Below are 19,428 nucleotides of genomic sequence, written 5' to 3' on the forward strand. Positions count from 1 at the left end.
TTAGGCACAGTGGGTTTTAAAAGAAATCCAAAAGGCATGAAGTGGGGAGGGGGAATGTGCTAGAGTTGAAGTGGTTTGAATGAACAGTGACCTCCATCAGCTCATGTACTTGAAAGACTTGACACCATTGGAAAGGTTATGGATCTGTTAGGATATAGTCTTTCTGAAGGAAAATGTACATCACTGGGAGAAAGCTTTGAGACTTTGTCACCTTGCCCCACTTCTAGTTCACTCTCTGGGTTTCCTGTGAGACAAAATGTGATGAGCCAGCTTCTTGATCTGTCATGACATTGTAGTGCCTTTCTAGACCTTATAGACGCTCCCCCTGGAATAGAACCAGAAATAACCTCATCCTTCTATAAGTTGCTTTTTTTTCATAGCATTTTATCACATCGTGAGAAATGTAACTAATACAAAAGGCATCTGAGGGAAGTTAGAAGGAGGGAGTAGAAATGGTTATGGTTAAAAGACATCAAATGTATATAGTATAGTTTCAAAGAACAAATTAAAATATTGTACAAAGAATGTCTATTAAATTATTAAACTATTAAATATCTTTACATCATAACAAAATAGCAATGAAATTTATGTTTGTAGAAACACAGTGCCCTTATTAGTTATTTTTCAGAATATTAAATGCGTATGCCAACTACATTACAACATATTTTCAACTTTTATTATGTATGTACATGAGTATTCAGAAATAGAAAGGGATGAAAAATCCATTGTAAAATCAAGATGGTGGGAGGGCAGACTCAAACAGGAAGATGAAATGTGGAAGTTAAAGAGGGGACGACATGGTACAGTTAATCTTGACCATTTGAGGAATTTTCTGGAAGTCATACACAGCATAAGCTTTCTAAAATATGTGAATTTGATCTAAATGAAATTGCCAAACAATGGGGCAGGGGTTACATCATCCAGATGTCCTCTATCAGTGACCAGAGTCTGAGTGATAGGAAGCAAGGAACATCTATTTGGGATTATTGCTCTATGCTCAATAGCAAAGACAGGAATGTTCCTTTTGTGAAAGAGAACTGTGACAGTTAGGTTTCTAACAACTTTATTACGGCCTGGAAGACTTTAGCTTTTAAAACCTACAAATGAGGGGTTGTTAGTATATAATGTATGTACAGCCGTCATCATAGTCAATTTGAAAACATCTTTTTACCTTCTTAAAGAGAAACTACACACTGGCTAGCTATCATTCACCACCTCTCTAGTCCTAGCCATCTAGTTTTTTGTCCTATAGATATCATATTCTATCCTTTCCTGTATATGGAATTATATAACTTACAAATTCTGGACTCTGGATTTAATGTTTCCAAAACTCCTTCAAATTGCAGTTGAATTACTCCTTCATTCCTTTTATATGGTAAGTGATCTTCATTCTATGGATTTACAGAACTGCCTCAGAACAAAAGGAAGACGCTCTGAGAAGTGTGTTGTCAGGGAATTGTGTTGACCCTTCAGAGTATATACTTAAATCAAAATGGCTATTATACATGATGATATCTCTACTTGGACTCCCATATTATAATGTGATGTACCATTTACTGAAGCATCTTGGTGTAGTGCATGATCACATCCTCTACTGGCGTGATGGACATTTTGGTAGCTTCTTCCTATCTATTTGCTTTGTGACAATTCAAATATTTATTATAGTCTGAAAATGTTTTAATTATAATGATCATATGTTAAAAATTTTTGTTTCAATGGTTTCAATATATGTTATTAATTAACGTATTAATTAATACATTTGTGGGGTTTTCTGTCATAGTATAAATAAATGTCAGACCATACTTTTATGCAATAAAACAGAAGAGGCCAATAAGTTTTACTCATGTTTTTGTACTTGACATTTATTACCCATCTATTCTGTGTCTCAGTGGTCTAAGGTACATTAAAAACCACCAGAATTAAACAAGTATTAAAATATCCTAAATAATAAAAAATATGTTTTCTTAATGCAAAATTCAGTAGAATTTCAAAGCACAAAAATCACATTTTCAGTCATATAAGTTTATTATTTATACTTTGAATTTATAATGTTTTTTAAAGTTAAGTCAATGGATACAGAATTAGTGTGAGCAGTAATTAATCCAGGGTTAATGGTGACAACTGTAATCTGTTAAAAACTTCATTCTGTTTGGTTCTGTACACTGTATTCACTCTCTACAATTTTTTATTGGAACAATCATTAAATATTTCACAGAAATTTAAAAAGAATGTGAGGAAAAGAAGGAATTCTACAGCAGGATAAGCTTAGAATCTCTGTTCTGTTCTCCCAAAGTAGACATCAACTTTCCTTAAGATTCTAAGAATATCATTATCTTCTTTAGAAAATTACTGAACTCCTTGAAAAAATGGAGTATTAAGACTCTTTTCTCCAGATTTCTGAGATTTCTCAGAATGCTCTTGTGTCTGTGTGTGAGTTTGATCCAGATACCTAGAACTACTATTCTGTTGCCTGCTGACTCTTTTTTCTGGAATACACAGAGGTTTATTACGTCTGTAACTTGCTTTTTAGCCATACAAAATATATATTTCAATGGATCACTTAGAATCTATTTCTTTTGAGGATCTTACATTGGAACAAATTTCAACAGATTCATCTTTTTACTAAAATACAGTAAAAAATTATTAGTAAAAATTATTTTTACTAAAATAATTTAAGTGCCATCATATTGTGCAGTCAAAAACAATTGTGTAGATGACTAAAACCTTAAAATACTGTATTTTTACTAGTATATCAGGACATGTATCATAATTGAAGACTTGTTTGGTGGGCTACCTTCTGTTTCATCTTGGAGCATCATTCATGTTCATCTGAAGGAAAAAAGTAAACTCTTTTATTGGTTTGTAAAAGTTAAAGGTCTGTTCTAATTGCTGTTCATGTCCTCTTTTCCTTTAGTCGTTTCTTTAGCTTTTCTGTCATTGACAAGGTCACATTGAGGTATGCTGGAGCATCTTTTAGGTGGGACAGATAGCTCTTGAGGTAGATTTATTACCAAATTTCTGAGAAACCATCCGAATGATTGCCATAGTGGTTTTACAAGTTTTCAGTCCCAGCAACAATGGACAAGTTCCCTTTGATCCACAACCTCTCTAGCATGAGCTGTCACTTGAGTTTTTTGTCTTAGCCATCCTAAGGGGTGTAAGGTAGAATCTCAGATTTGTTTTAATTTGTATTTTCTTGATGACTAACAATAATGGACACTTCCCCAACTATGTACCTTTATGTAATAGTCAGAGACTGGAAACAACCTAGATGTCCCTCAACTGAAGAACAGATAAAGAAAATATGGTAGATTTACACAAAGGAATACTATTCAGATATTTAAAACAGTGACATCATGACATTTGCAGGCCAATGGAACTAGAAAAGTTCATCCTAAGTGAGGTAACTCAGACATAGAAAGGAAAACATGGTATGTACTCATTTCTAAGTGCATATTATTCATAAAGTACAGGAAATTTACAGTGCACACAACCCATAGATCCAAAGAAGCTAAGTATAAAATAGAGATCAAGTGGGGATGGTTTAATCTCACTGAGAGACAGAGGATGGTGTGATAGAGCACTGTGAGAGAGAACAGTTAGTGTGTGTGCGTATCTCTGGAACAAGCTAGAAATATATGACAGTGGAAACTCCAAGGAATTTATCAGGGTGACCCTAGCTACGATTCCTAGTGTACTTGTTGGTTTTTGACACAAGCTGAAGTTATCACAGAGAAAGGAGCCTGTCTTGAAGGAATGCCTTAATGAGATCCAGCTCTAAGGCATTTTCCCAATTAGTGGTCAAGGGGGGGAGGGCTCCTTGTGGGTGGTACCACCCCTGGGCTGGATGTCTTGGTTTCTATAAGAGAGCAAGCTGAATAATGTTGGGCCCTACCTTGGTGTTTCCCTTCCCCTCGCTGAGCCTTTTAACCTGCTATAGCAAGAAGTTGGTTAAACCCTTGGCAGCTGCTCTTAGCCCCTGATTTGGGGCTGGGATTTTCCATGGCACACTTCCTCCCCTTCCCCCCACCCAACCATTGACCCCTTCCCACTTCTCTGCCTTGACATTCCCCCAAACTGGAGTCTTGCCCTGGCAGGACCAAGGGCTTCTCCTCCCAACAAGCCATTCTCTGCTACATATACAGCTGGAGCCATGGGTCTGTCCTTGTGTGCTCTTTGGATGGTGGTTTAGTCCCTGGGAGCTCTGGTTGGCTGGTGTTGTTGCTCTTATGGGGTTGCAAGCCCCTTTAGCTCCTTCAATCCTTTATTAACTCCTCCAAGGGGGACCCTGCTCTCAGTTCAATGGTTGGCTTGGAAGTATTCTCCTCTGTATTTGTCATGCTCTGACAGAGCCTCTCAGGAGACAGCTATATCAGGCTCCTGTCAGCATGCACTTCTTGGCATCAGCAATATTGTCTGGGTTTGGTAGTTGTATGTATATGGGCTGTATTGCTAGGTGGGGCAGGCCCTGAAAGGTCATTTCTTCAGTCTCTGTTCCAAATTTTGTCTCCATATCTCCTTCTTTGAATATTTCTGTTCCCCCTGCTAAGAGGGACTGAAGCATCCATACTTTGGGCTTCCTACTTCTTGAGCTTCATGTGGTCTGTGGATCGTATCTTGGGTAATCTGAGCTTTTGGGCTAATATCCACTTATCATTGAGTGCATACAATGTGTGTTCTTTTGTGATTGGGTTACCTCACTCAGGATAATATTTTCCAGTTCCATCTAATTTCCTGTGAATTTCATGAAGTCATTGTTTTTAATAGCTGAGTAGTACTCCATTGTATAGATGTACTACATTTTCTCTATCTATTCCTTTGTTGAAGGGCATCTGGGTTCTTTCCAGCTTCTGGCTATTATAAGTAAGGCTGCTATGAACATAGTGGATCATGTGGCCTTGTTCTTTGTTGGAGTATCTTTTGGGTATATGACCAGGAGTGGTATAGGTGGAACCTCAGGTAGTACTATGTCCAATTTTCTGAGAAACCTCTAGGCTGATTTCCAGAGTGGTTGTACCAGCTTGCAATCCCACCAACAATAAAGGAGTGGTCCTCTTTCTCCACATCCTCACCAGCATCTGCTGTCACCTAGGTTTTTGATCTTAGCCATCCTGACTGGTGTGATTTGGAATCTCAGGGTTGTTTTGATTTGCATTTCCCTGATGACTAAGGATGTTGAATACTTCTTTAGGTACTTAGCAGTCATTCAATATTACTCAGCTGAGAATTTTTTGCTTGGTTCTATACCCCATTTTTAATAGGATTATTTGATTCTCTGGAGTTTAACTTCTTGATTTCTTTGTATATATTAAATATTAGCCTTTTATCAGAGGTAGGATTGGTAAAGGTCTTTTCCCAATCTGGTAGTTGCCATTTTGTCCTAATGACAGTGTCCTTTGCCTTATAGAAGCTTTGCAATTTTATGAGGTCCCATTTGTCAATTCTTGATATTAGAGCATAAGCCATTGGTGTTCTGTTCAGGAAATGTACCCCAGTGCCCATATGTTCAAGGCTCTTACCCACTTTTTCTTCTATTAGTTTGAATATATCTGGTTTTATGTAGAGGTCCTTGATCCACTTGGACTTGAACTTTGTACAGGGTGATAAGAATAGGTCTGTATGCACTCTTCTACAGGCTGACTTCCAGTTGAACCAGCACCATTTGTTGAAAATATTCTTTTGTTCCACTGGATGGTTTTAGCTCCTTTGTCAAGATCAAGTGATCATAGGTGTGTGAGTTCATTTCTGGGTCTTCAATTCTATTCTATTAATCTGCCTGCCTGTCTCTGTACTAATAACACACAATTTTCATCACTATTGCTCTGTAGTAAAGCTTTAAGTCAGGGATGGTGATTCCCCCAGAAGCTCTCTTATTATTAGTTTTTAAATATCCTGGGTTTTTTGTTTTTCCAGATGAATATGCAAATTGCTTTTTCTAACTCTGTGAAGAATTGAATTGGAATTTTGATGGGGATTATACTGACTCTGTAGATTGCTTTTGGCAAGATGGCCATTTTTATAATATTATTCCTGTCAATCTATGATCATAGGAAATCTTTCCATCTTCTGAAATTTTCTTTAATTTTCTTCTTCAGAGACTTTAAGTTCTTATTATACAGATCTTTCACTTGCTTGGTTAGAGTCACAACGAGGTATTTTGTTATTTTTACTATTGTAAAGGATGTTGTTTCCCTAATTTCTTTCTCAGCCTGTTTATCCTTTGAGTAGAGGAAGGGTACTGATTTGTTTGAAGTAATTTTATATCCAGCCTCTTGGCTGAAGTTGTTTATCAGGCATAGTAGTTCTCTGGGGGAACTTTTGGAGTCACTTAAGTATACTATTACATCATCTGCACATAGTGATATTTTGACTTCTTTCTTTCCAATTTGTATCCCTTTGACCACCTTTTGTTGTCTGATTGCTCTGGCTAGGATTTTGAGTACTGTATTAAGTAAGTAGGGAGAGAATGGGTAACCTTGTCTAGTGCCTGATTTTAGTGGGATTGCTTCAAGTTTCTCTCCATTTAGTTTGATGTTGGCTACTGGTTTGCTGCATATTGCTTTTATTATGTTTATATATGGGCCTTAATTTCTGATATTTCCAAGACTTTTAACATGAAGTTGTGTTGAATTTTGTCAATTGCTTTCTCAGCATCTAATGAAACAATCATGTGTTTTTTTTTCATATAATGAGATGATCATGTGTTTTTTTTTCTTTTGAGTTTGTTTATATAGTGGGTTATTTTGATGGATTTCCCTATATTGAACCATCTCTGCATTCCATGGATGAAGCCTACTTGATCATGGTGAATGATTGTTTTGTTGTGTTCTTGGATTCAGTTTGCGAGAATTTTATTGAGTATTTTTCCGTCAATATTCATAGAGAAATTGGTCTGAAGTTCTCTTTCTTTGTTGGGTCTTTGTGTGGTTTAGATAAAGGTGTAATTGTGCCTTCATAGAAGGAATTGGGCAGTGTTCTTTCTGTTTCTATTTTATGATAGTTTGGACAGTATTGCTATTTGGTCTTCTGTGAAGGTCTGGTAGGATTCTATACAAAACTCATCTGGTTCTGGGATTTTTTTTTCTTGAGAGACTTTTTATAATTGCTTTTCTTTCTTTCGGAGTTATTCAACCATTTCAGTGGTTTTTCTGATCCTGATTTAACTTTGATACCTGGTATCTGTCTAGAAAACTGTCCATTTTATCCAGATTTTCCAGTTTTGTTGAATATAGGCTTTTGTTGTAGGGTCTGATGATTTTTTTTTAAAATTTCCTCAGCTTCTGTTGTTATGTCTCCCTTTTCATTTCTGATTTTCTTAATTTGGATACTCTCTCTGTGCCCACTGGTTAGTGTGGCTAAGGTTTTATCTATCTTGTTGATTTTCTCAAAGAACCAGCTTCTGGTTTTGTTGATTCTTTGTATAGTTCTTTTGGTTTCTACTTGGTTGATTTCAGTCCTGAGTTTTATTATTTCCTGCTCTCTACTCCTCTTCTGTGTATTTGCTTCTTTTTGTTCTACAGATTTTAGGTGTGCTATCAAGCTGCTAGTATATGCTCTCTCCAATTTCTTTTTGGAGGCACTCAGAGCTATGAGTTTTCCTCTTAGCACTGCTTTCATTGTTTCCTTAAGATTGGGTATGTTTTGCTTTCATTTTCTTTAAATTCTAAAAAGTTTTTAATATCTCTGTTTCTTCATGGACCAAATTATCGTTGAGTAGAGCATTTTTCTTCTTCCATGTGGATGTGGGTTTCTGTTGCTTCTGTTGCTATTGAAGATCAGCCTTAGTCCGTGGTGATCTGATAGGACGAATGGGATTATTTCCATCTTCTTGTATCTGATGAGGCCTGTTTTGTGACTGATTATATGGTCAGTTTGGAGAAGGTACCATGAGGTGCTGAGAAGAAGGTATATTCTTTCATTTTAGTATGAAATGTTCTATAGATATCTGTTGAATCCATCTGGTTTATAACTTCTGTTAGTTTCTCCGTGTATGTGTTTAGTTTCTGTTTCCATAATCTGTCTGTTGCTGAGAGTAGGGTATTGGAGTCTACCATTATTATTCTGTGAGGTGCAATGTGTGCTTTGAGCTTTAGTAAGGTTTCTTTTATGGATGTATGTGCCCTTTCATTTGGAGCATAGATGTTCAGAATTGAGAGTTCATCTTGGTGGATTTTTCCTTTCACGAGTATGAAGTGTCCTTCCTTATCTTTTTTGGTACCTTTTCATGGAAAGTCAATTTTTTTCAATATTAGTATGGCTACTTCAGCTTGTTTCTTCAGACCATTTGCTTAGAAAATTGTTTTCCAGTCTTTTACTCTGAGGTAGTACCTGTCTTTGTCACTGAGGTGTGTTTCCTGTATGTAGCAGAATGCTGGGTCCTTTTTCCATATCCAGTCTATTAGTCTATGTCTTTTTATTGGGGAATTGAGTTCCTTGTTGTTAAGAGATATTAAGGAATAGTGATTGTTGTTTCCTGTTTTTCTTTTTTGTTGTTGTTGTTGTTGTTGTTAGAGGTAGAATTATGTTTGTGTGGCTCTCTTCTTTTGAGTTTGTTGCAAGAAGATTACTTTCTTGCTTTTTCTAGTGTGTAGTTCCCCTTCTTGTTTTGGAGTTTCCCATCTATTATCCTTTGTAGGGCTGGCTTTGTGGAAAGATATTTGTGTAAATTTAGTTTTGTCATAGAATATCTTGGTTTCTCCAATTATGTTAATTGAGAGTTTTCCTGGAGATAGTAGTCTGGGTTGGCATTTGTGTTCTCTTAAGGTCTGTATAACATTTGCCCAGGATCTTTTGGCTTTCATAGTCTCTGGTGAGAAGTCTGGTGTAATTCTCATAGGTCTGCCTTTATATGTTACTTGACCTTATTCCATTGTTGCTTTTAATATTCTTTCTTGGTTTTGTGCATTTGGTGTTTTGACTATTATGTAATGGGAGGACTTTCTTTTCTAGTCCAATCTATTTGGAGTTCTTTAGGCTTCTTGTGTGTTTATGGGCATCTTTCTTGTTTCTTTAGGTTAGGGAAGTTTTCTTTTATAATTTTGTTGAAGATGTTTTCTGGCCCTTTTAGTTGGGAATCTTTGCTCTCTTCTATACCTATTATCATTAGATTTACTCTTCTCATTGTGTTCTGGATATCCTGGATACTTTGGGTTAGGATCTTTTTGCGTTTTATAATTTCTTTGATGATTATGTCAATGTTTTCTATGGTACCTTCTGCTCCTTAGATTCTCTCTTCCATCTCTTGCATTCTGTTTGTGACGCTTATGTCTATGATTCATGATCTCTTTCCTAGGTTTTCCATCTCTAGAATTGTCTCCCTTTGTGCTTTTTTAATTGTTTCTATTTCTGTTTTTAAATCCTGGATGGGTTTGTTGAATTCCTAAACGTGTTTGGTTGTATTTTCCTGTAATTCTTTCAGGGATTTTTGTGTATCCTCCTTAAGGGCTTCTACTTCTTTACCCGTGTTGTCCTGTATTTATTTAAGGGAGTTATTTATGTCCTTCTTAAATTCCTCTATCATCATCATGAGATGTAATTTTAAATCTAAATCTTGCTTTTCCAGTAGGTTGGGATATCCAGTATTTGCTTTGGTGGGAGAACTGGGCTCTGATGTTGCCAAGCAGTCTTGGTTTTTGTTGCTTAGTTTTCTGTGCTTGCCTCTCACCCTCTGGTTGTCTCTTGTGTTACCTGGTTTTTCTGTGGCTTGACTCTCCTAGAAGCTCATGTGCCAGCACTCCTGGAGACCAGCTTTATTTCAGTGGTATCTGAGTACAGAGAGCTGTGTCATAGTCAGTTCTGGGTGTAGGTAGAATCATGAAGGATCCTGAGTCCTGAGGGCTCCAGTTAGGTCCCTCGGAGCAGACGAAGTGGTCTTACCTCTGGTCTCAGGTATGTCAGAGTTCCTGGAGACTGACTTTCAGCTCTGGGTGCAGACACCAGAAGGATCCTGTCCCTGACTGCTCCTAGGTTCCTATGTCCAGAGGGCACTGGAAGAATCCTGTCCTGACTGCTCCTAGGATCCTGTGTCCAGAGAGCTACAGGCAGGTTCCTCTTAGGCCAGGAATGTGAGCAGAAGTGGTGGTCTCTCCTGAGCTCTCAGAATTGTTTGCACTTCTTAGAGTCTAGCTCTCTCCCCAGTGGGGGTTTTGGGTACAGAAAACTGTGGCACCATGTTAGCTCTGGGCACAGGTGGAAACTGGAAGCTATCTATAAATTTAGTAGTAACCATTGAAGTGTACACAAAAATGGAAAATATTTTATTATTTTAGGAAGATAATAAAAGAAAAGGAAACTTGGAGAGATACGTGAATTTGCTATAAAAATTGGTTTTCAAAATAGTATTTGTCTTCATTGTGAAAAGTGAAGGGAAATTAATTTAGTTTTGAGAGTAGAACATTTATAACATGAAATTAGGAGCATTTATTATAATTATTTTTGTAGTTTAGACTTCTTAGTTCAAGTAAAAGAATAATGAGTTACAGAAGGTAAGACAGAGACAAATCTTTTAATATAAAGGCAAAAATAATGACATAGGTAGATAGATATATTGACATTGGGCCTGTTGATTTAGGTGAAATGGTTTAAGATTTTTGTTATATATCCTGCAAAAGTAATTTTGGCATTACCAGAAAATATTATGCTATTTTGGTTTATGTTCTGGAAGAACTGAAATAATTTTCAGCAAATAATACCCTCTAAAAAATGACTTCTAAAAGCACTAATTGGACTCAATATGTAAAAATAGACTAAAAAATAAAAACCAAATCTAAATGGATACTAAAGCCTTAGAAGGGATTTTATAACATTGAAATGACGAAAGAAAAGAGCACTAGGGTGTTAAATGTTTTCCTTTGTATATAGTTGAATTATCTTTCTGTGGTAAAAGAAAAATATGCATTTTAACAGAGAAACAATGTTAGATTTCTAAATGACTAGTTTTCTATGGAAATCGAATTGCAATTGCATCTAAGAAGACAAATGTTTTCCAAGTTATCATGAAAACAGACAAAAGAAGTATATGCATCATGTGACATCCACCTCTAGTATAGAGAGCACAACAATGTCTTTGAAATTTAACAGAATTTTCCATTTTTACCGATTGGACATAAAAAACAGATAATGCACTGTAATTGAGAAAATTATCCAGGATATATTTTATCAATTTGAAAATTTTAATTCATCTTACACTTCAAAATAATGAAAGTCCTGGTAGTAATGTGAAAGTTTCATAATTTCCCAAGAATTTCAGGCTCAGGAAATACAAAGAAATAGAGATGGTTATGCTGGCAGAGATTCAGGAACCACGACAATGAAATACAATGTGAGATCCTAGGTTGTGTCTCGAGGCAGTAAATAAAATAATCAGTTAGTAGAGAGAGTCAAAATCTGAATAGGACTTAGGCCTCTTTTAATATCATATCTATATTGATTTCTTTTGGTTGATCAATTCAGGTTAGGTTTGTGCAAACATAGGAGAACTTGGGCAAGGAACAGGCAATCTGCATTATTTATTGTAAGTCCAAAATCATTCCAAAGTAAGAAGCTTAGAAAGACTATTATCAGCTTTGATCTATAAATAAACACAAGTAATCTGAAAGCTCAGCGTGATTGACAGTGTTCAGTGGGGATAAAAAGAGAGGAATCTGATCCTAAGATCTCCAGGCTTCTGCTTTCACTAAACTCAGTCACCATATTATTTAGCGGTGCAAAATACACACTAATGCCATGACCATGATGCTTCCTGAAGCAGTAATTGTGAACACTGCCAACTCATGCACTCTTAGAGACACAGCTAAGGAAGAGAGATTCTGTGCCACTTAGTGACTCTTCATGCAAAAGTCATGCCATTAATGTTTGTGTGTGTGCATGTTGAAACAAATAGCCTGCTCTTTCTGGACATGCTCTAAAAAAATATAAAGGGTTGCTTTCTAGAATTCAAGGAGTCATTTAAACTGAAATATAAACACGAATGTCAATATGACATTAGAATTAGAAATTAGCAGATAGTTCAGTTTGCTTTACCTGAAACAGTGTGATCCTTGGAGTCTCTGGTGATTTTTATCCTTGCATGAGGAAAGATGTAATGTATTGTCTTTCCATTCATCTGCAGAATCTAGGACATACAAGGGATTAGGTAAACAAATACCAGTAATAAAAACCCTTCACATACACAGTGCAGACTTACACTCGTTCAGTTCAAAACACGCCAAATAAACCAATGAAAATATACCAGAAGGTTCTTGGATGATGTCAGCGGAAGAATTTACAAACACACTGCGTATTGATTCCTTTCTGAGTTCATTGGTATTTGATATAAAATCAACCACTCTTGCAGATTAGCTTGTTTTGCTGAGAGAATCAATGAGTATGTTTATCTGTTTTTAAAGGATGTTTCTGACTGCAGTGGTATGTGTTCACTTGATGGCCACGAATAATTTATAGTGTCAAAACCCATTCCTGATTTTGCACTTCTTGAAAAATCCAGGAAGTGAAAAGGCATTCTTAACGTTCAATAAGTAAGTGAAACTCGTGGAGAAAACCAAGGGAAGAGCCTGACTTGTCACATCTCTTCAGCCTAACTTGGTCTGCAATATATTTAAGGTACTTGAATCTTATTGTGAAATTTTCCTGAGGACATCTACTAGATTCAGATTTTTTTTTTTTTTTCGGAGCTGGGGACCGAACCCAGGGCCTTGCGCTTGCTAGGCAAGCACTCTACCACTGAGCTAAATCCCCAACCCCAGATTTTTTTTAAATCTGTAAATCGCAAAAGAAAAATATAATCGTGTATACATAGGGAAATTTAATTAAGTGTGCCCACACTTAGCACAGCAATGGAAAAAATGTTAAAGTAAGGCAAACATACTGCAAACAGTGAGCAGATATTTAATGATAATTAAACTAGATTCACATTTATACTAATTCTGTCTAGGTGAATAAAGACTTGGTTTACAAGTCTTTCTCAATTCTGGCTTTATATTCAAAGTTTATGATACTGACTGAGCTATTTCTTTTTCTTACAGGAATTCCCAAAGCAGAAGGAGAAACACTAATGCTACTGTCGTGTTTGTGGTTCCCACCCTATTACCTAACTCTGATTTAACACCATAGATTATTCCTTAAAGTTATTGTATACTACTTCACTCTTATTTCAATTATTTCAAAATCTCACTGAGGTTTAGTGCTAATTTTAAAGTCTCTTACCCAATTGGTCAAAAATAAACTAAGGCAACACTATTTTGCATTTGGAGCTTCCTTCCATTTTACAGATTAGTTACTGTAGATGGAGTTTCAGTGCATGGACTGCAGTTTGCAAGAGTAGGTAGGGATTTTTTAGTATTTAATAAGTGAATCTTTGTCACTTATAAAACATTTTAAGACTTTTATAACTGGATAATACATTTTAATCAGTATCTCTAATGTTTGGATACTTAGTATCTTCATTTTCTTGACTGTTTGCTTAGAGTATCTCCATACAATTCCCAGTGTTTGAGACTTTGCAACCTAAGTTCACTTACTAAAACGTTAAGCTTCCATAGTTATGAGTGATATGGATGGGCCATTATCAAGCAGAACGCCAATTGCAGGTAAATACTGACAGGGTCTCCTAGAAAATGGGCTTACAGGGCAGCTCTTTTTACCAGTATTAGCAAGAGATACAGGGAGGTTAAATGATACGCCAAGGTGCTAGTCTTTGTTGGCATGGTCTTTTGATGATTCTACATCAAGATTTTCACCTACTTGCATCCCACGAAAGGCATCATTCTTCTTTCCTAACCGTAAATATTTTCCTGAGTTGACTGGACATGTTTATGATGTAATTAAATTTTCCTTAGCATATATTTTTTACACATTCATCCACTTTGATTAGCAGAAATGCTTGCTGTAGGGAACAGACACCTCACTGTCTCCCAAGACTGTGTTAGACACCACACACTTACATGTCAGTGTGTGAAGGACAGAGAACTGCTATATTATGTATGATTATGTCAAAAACACAGGGCATAGATTATCCCAAAGCATTAAAGGAGACTTTTGTCCGTTTTGTAGCAAGGTGCAATTGCTAGTATCAAAGATGTCTTAGTGCATAATGTTGTATTCATGACAACCTGAGTGGCCAGTGTGCTTAGCGAAGTGACCAGTCTAGAGAAAGAAAACAAAGTGTTCAGATGCAATTGTAAGAAAAGCATGAGGAAACTAATATACCCCAAGGCATGAGATCCGTAGGGTTTTCAGATAACAGAGACTTTACTGTGGATGGGAAAATATCATCATAGCTAACATGGTAGACTTTTACAACACCCATGTAAAAGACATCAATCCTCTTCATGAATAAAAACTTAAAAATAAATAGATTAGAGGGTCTATATATTTAATAATGAGCATTTAGATTTCTCTTGAAGAGTGCAAACATTATAACATACATATTTGAAAAGAAATAAATACTGATTTGGTAAGTTTGAAGTTAATACGATTGTAAATCTAATAATTTTTCAGAAATAATACTGTATCCAAATAGTGTTTTGTGTTCAATATTTATAGAGAAGATAAACTCATGTACGAATTACTCAATTCAATTTTATACTCTTTTTCCCTAGGATAATTCATGAGAAGGCATTCTTGTTCATGTTTTCAAGTAACAGCATCCTTGTTTATTGTCACCAAGAGCTCAGTATTATCTTTGATCCCCAGATGCACAAAGAAGTGAATAAAACGAAAATGTCATTTTGTTCTCCTCTAGACCTAAATAAAGTTCTTGAAGAGGAAAACAGTACTTGAAGATAAATGTCAATGCAGAAATGCATGAACATTAAGATTCATGTAATTAAACTTTGGGAAGCTATGTATTTCAGGCATCTTCTATATAAAATCCATTTAGAAAACATACAAAGAAAAACAAATTATTGTCATAACCATCAATATGTCTGTTACTTGTGGAAGAGGAGGGTGCAATCTGAAAGGGGTACACAGGTTTCTGGGGCAGGCCATGTTCCCTGTCTTGGCTCTTCAGTACTTATATGGCTATTCCCTTTACAGTAGTTTATAATTTTATGCATGTGTCCTTTTGATCACTGCATATTGTTTTATAGTGGACATTAATGCAAATGCTCATTTTGATGTAAGATTTCTATTGGCAAGACAAGACCTTATGAGTGTTACATTCACCTAACAAGGCTCTTCATTCTGTTTATTGAACTAGACGGAATCTTATGAAACAGTCCTCAATAAACCCTACCTGCCTTACCTTGGCATTAATGCTAATCTGTAACTACATATTTAAGATATGGATTATGTTCTCAGTCAAGGACACTAATCTGAATATTTTATGACCAGAAAACTAAAAACAAAATATCATCTGCAATATATATGTTATCTATCTAAGTAGAACAGAACAGAATTTTAGAAATGTATTGGAATAGATACAAATTACTTCAACGCATTTTCAAATAACATTATGTAAAATTGAATTGAAGAACTCTTGGGTTTCGATGGAGCAGTGTCTGATAGTGAGAGGAATTAGACTTGTGGTTTCCATAGCAGCTGCTACTATGATTTTGTTAACATATACTGGTTCCTAGGACTTTGTCTAGGCTTGCGGAAAGCACTAAACCACAGAGGTCCAGAAAAGTAATAAGTAATAATTATATTGGTTTCATTAGTGTAGACATTCCTAGCCAGATCTTTATGAAGAGAGTTGAAATATAATTATAAACATAATTTTATGAATAACAAGACAACAAAATTCAATATAATCTGATGACTGCAATAGGAAGAAACAATAGTATGCAAACATTTAGCCAATACAACCCGAAATAAGAATTCCCTAAAGATATGAAAAGAGAATACATGGAGAAAAATATCAATATTTTCTCCAAAGAAAACAGTATATAAAAAAATGGACACATGATCTATTTGCAGAATTATATTTGATAAATTAACCATACAAACTAAAGTTGCTTCAGAAGAAATGAAATTTCTGTACTGACAGTAGTTACACATATGAAAGTGTTTTGCTTTACTCTTCAATATAATAAATAGTTTCTAAACTAAAACGTAGTGAGCTAAAATTTGCTAAGCCCAAGTAGATCATCTTAGCTGTTTAAAATATGGTTGTCATTTAAATCGAGATGTCTCCGAGAACAGTTGAGGAGCAAATGCAAGTGGAATGTGTCAGCTGTGTTTTTTGTGTCTACTGAAGTGATCATAATGTGCACTCTTCCTGGAAGCGTCGGATATACTGGGAATATCGATTTAAATCCACTCACAGTATCTTCCCTTTTTCCAAATTACACTCTTTTCAAGGTTCAGCATCACTTCATCTCCTCCAGGATGAGGGAATAAATTAGCGGTATGAATGTTGGTAACATCCTCATCTGATTGGAAAATCTACTTCTAAGTTCAATTACATTGTGAAAAGAGCTATTTTATGAATTGTTAAAAAAATAAAATCTAAAAAAGTGACTATAAAGCAGTTAATATTTCCATAAGGTAGACCTTTAAGGTATTGGTTTCTCCCTTTCCTTCATGTGAAATTTCCCTTCTCTTCTACCTAATTTGCCTTTTTTGTCTCTAAAATACTTTAATAGGAGAGCACAGAAAAGAGCAAACATTTATATTACTCAATGGCCTTACAACCTCCTCATGAGCTTGATGTCTTTTCCTTGTAAATTCAGTACTGGAGATGCTCTATTCATTTAATAACTGTCTATTTTTTGAATGAATCATGTGAATTGTTTGGTAGAAGCATCACAGTGCCCACCAAACTGATTGAATAAAGCACTTTGTTCATTAAATGACTGAAAGTAAACAGTCTGGAACTTGCCTGGCCAACATTTTGGGTTACAAACTAGTCTACGTTAGAACTGACTCTTGTTTCTAACAAATCCAAGCATTCATAAAATTTCATACTTACTTGCTCCTGGTGTTGACTGAGGGGTCTAGAGTGAACCAGTCTTTCTGGCAGTTTCCTATCCAGACCATGGCCATTTTCCAACCGAGACTCCCTGGGTTTATCAAACCAATCCGTTTCCTCCCGACGCAAGTGATAGGCTTTGGGGACCAAGGAAACATCATACATTGCAACCGCAACTAATACAGGTGATAGAGGGAAGCAAATAGTCTGCAGGATTAGCATGCACTGGGCTTCTTAACCATAGCATGCATTTCAGACATAAGTTCCACCAGAACTAGAAACATTTCTAACAGTACGTACAAATTTTCATACAGCAGAATAATCTAGAGAAGAGGAACACAAATGCACAACATCGCATAGTAAAGTAAGACAACATGAACTTAACATTTTTAAATCAATATAAATGAAATTTTGACAATAAATCAATTAACAAAAATACATTAAGAATAATTTTGTTCAACTTATGTCCCTTGGTTCCCATATAGAAACCTTACCCTACAAGCTACCATGTATGGTCAAAAGGCAACAGTAATTGATCTATGCATGTATGCAAGTTTCTCTTAACTTTCCACTTTTGCATGAAACAAACAGCAGTCTATGGCTAATTTTCAACTTTTTCACCATGTCAAGTAGCAGCATATGGCTGGCTATAACACTGAGTGAAGATATGTTCTGAAAATATGATATTTATTTGGCAATTATAAGTGAACAGGAGCATTTATTTCTAAGATACCCTATTGTCACTGCTAGAAATGCATGTACCACAAGAACTTTATAGCTTAATAATATGTATATATAATAGATATATTATGATATTTTAATATAAATAAAATCATTATCTGAACTTTAGCATTGAGTTAGAAATTTGAAATTCCTTTTTTTAACATGCCTGCATGCTACAACTCAATAGTATTTTGAAATTTTAATCACATTTAAAGCATTCGAACACTAATTTGAAAATTTCACATAACTCCATCTGTGCATTTCAGGTTTTAAAGAATATTTCAAAGGAACTAAAACTTTTATTTTACTGAATTGCTAAAACTAAACTCGTGTGCATTGCTTATATTGTTGGTCCCCAATGAACAGGCTTTAAAATTAATATATTGCTGTTTTTCAGTTGTCAGAAGGAAGGACTTGTCCTCTTGCTTATCCGGATACATGATGCTTTCAATATTATTTTCTCGAAATGACAGCTCCTAGACTGTCATCAGCTGAGCTCTCCTCTCTATCTTGTTAAAGTTACATTTTTGTGTCTACCTTATCTTGTTCGAATTTCCCAGAGACTGCTATTTCCATCAAATATTGGCTGGCAGGGTTAAACAATCAGTGTATGCCCCATGACTCAGCTACATACCTGTAGCCTTGCACACTACTGCTCATGAATCACACTTACCTGTTCCAACTAAACATGGAACAAGAGGTATAACATAGATTCATCAACTTTAGCTTTGATGCCTGGATTGTGGCCGTACATACAGTCACATTAATTGATTCACCTATTAGACTAGCGGTTGTTTGAAGAGGAAATTTATGTCTTTTATTACTTTCTCCTCTTCAACTTTCTCCTCTCTCTTATATGAAGCACAGTGTTTAATAAATTTTTGTGGAATGAATTAAAGATGGAGTTACTGTCATCATCTAAAGAAAAAAGGTAAATATAATTATTATAGTTTAAAAAATACCTTGTTCTTACACCTGATTTTTAGATATACAATATTCTTTTCATGATTTAGTTGATAATTATTGTGATAAAATACAGTGCTAATTTGAAGCTGAGTGAATGAATTGACAGAATTATGCACTAGAACAAATACTTTATAAATAAAATAGTAAACCATAGTCATGTCTGTAAATTTTCTAGACTATACTTAACCTCCTATTAGGAGAAATAATTTCATATAGTATTACATCTTTTTAAAAAATTAAAAGAAAGTAATGAATTATTATGTTTTCAATATGTTGCTATGCTGAATGATATAGTTTATTTCATTGGAATATATAACTTTTCTAATTGAATTTTAAATACAGCTGCTTAAAATGTAGTTTAGGGGGCTCTGGATGTTATAATTATGATAGAACCTTAACCCGATCCAACTTTAATCAGTTTATTTCCAATTCTGAGAACCCGTTTTCCCATATGTAACTGAATGAAAAAGATATTTGCCATCTTTTATGGGAATGCGGAATCGACTTAAAGCAACCAGAGTGAGCGACTGTTCCTGTCTCACACTCTGTCCTCCTCGGGGTTGCCACACATTTTGGTTAGCTATGCCTAACAGCTCATATTTGATCTGCAGTAGTGGAACGATATTACACATACTTTTTAGTAAATGCAACACTTATGTTCCATGCTGGTTGATATTTTCTTTGTTTATAAACTATAAACTAGACTATAAAAGCTTTACATTTTTATATGACATACTAACATTGAAAAATATAACATTCTAACTGTGCACATGTTATAAAGACATACGTTACAATTCAATTACAAAGTTGCTAATATAATCCAGTTT

General features: G+C 35.3%; 1 protein-coding gene across 4 annotated transcripts in view; it reads right to left on the reverse strand.

The window, feature by feature from the left end:
• The window catches only part of Pclo (piccolo (presynaptic cytomatrix protein)), a 356,755-nt gene that overhangs the window by 123,712 nt on the left and 213,615 nt on the right, over window positions 1-19,428 (reverse strand). For all 4 annotated transcript variants that reach the window (XM_087659103.1, NM_020098.2, XM_087659104.1 and 1 more), the window contains 2 exon segments: window positions 16,913-17,049; window positions 12,022-12,112 (listed from right to left, as the gene is read on the reverse strand). In XM_087659103.1, coding sequence (XP_087515229.1) covers window positions 12,022-12,112; window positions 16,913-17,049 — 228 coding nt within the window.

This window comes from Rattus norvegicus, chromosome 4 (genome assembly GCF_021556685.1).
Source record: "Rattus norvegicus strain SHRSP/BbbUtx chromosome 4, alternate assembly SHRSP_T2T, whole genome shotgun sequence".
NCBI lineage: Eukaryota > Metazoa > Chordata > Mammalia > Rodentia > Muridae > Rattus > Rattus norvegicus.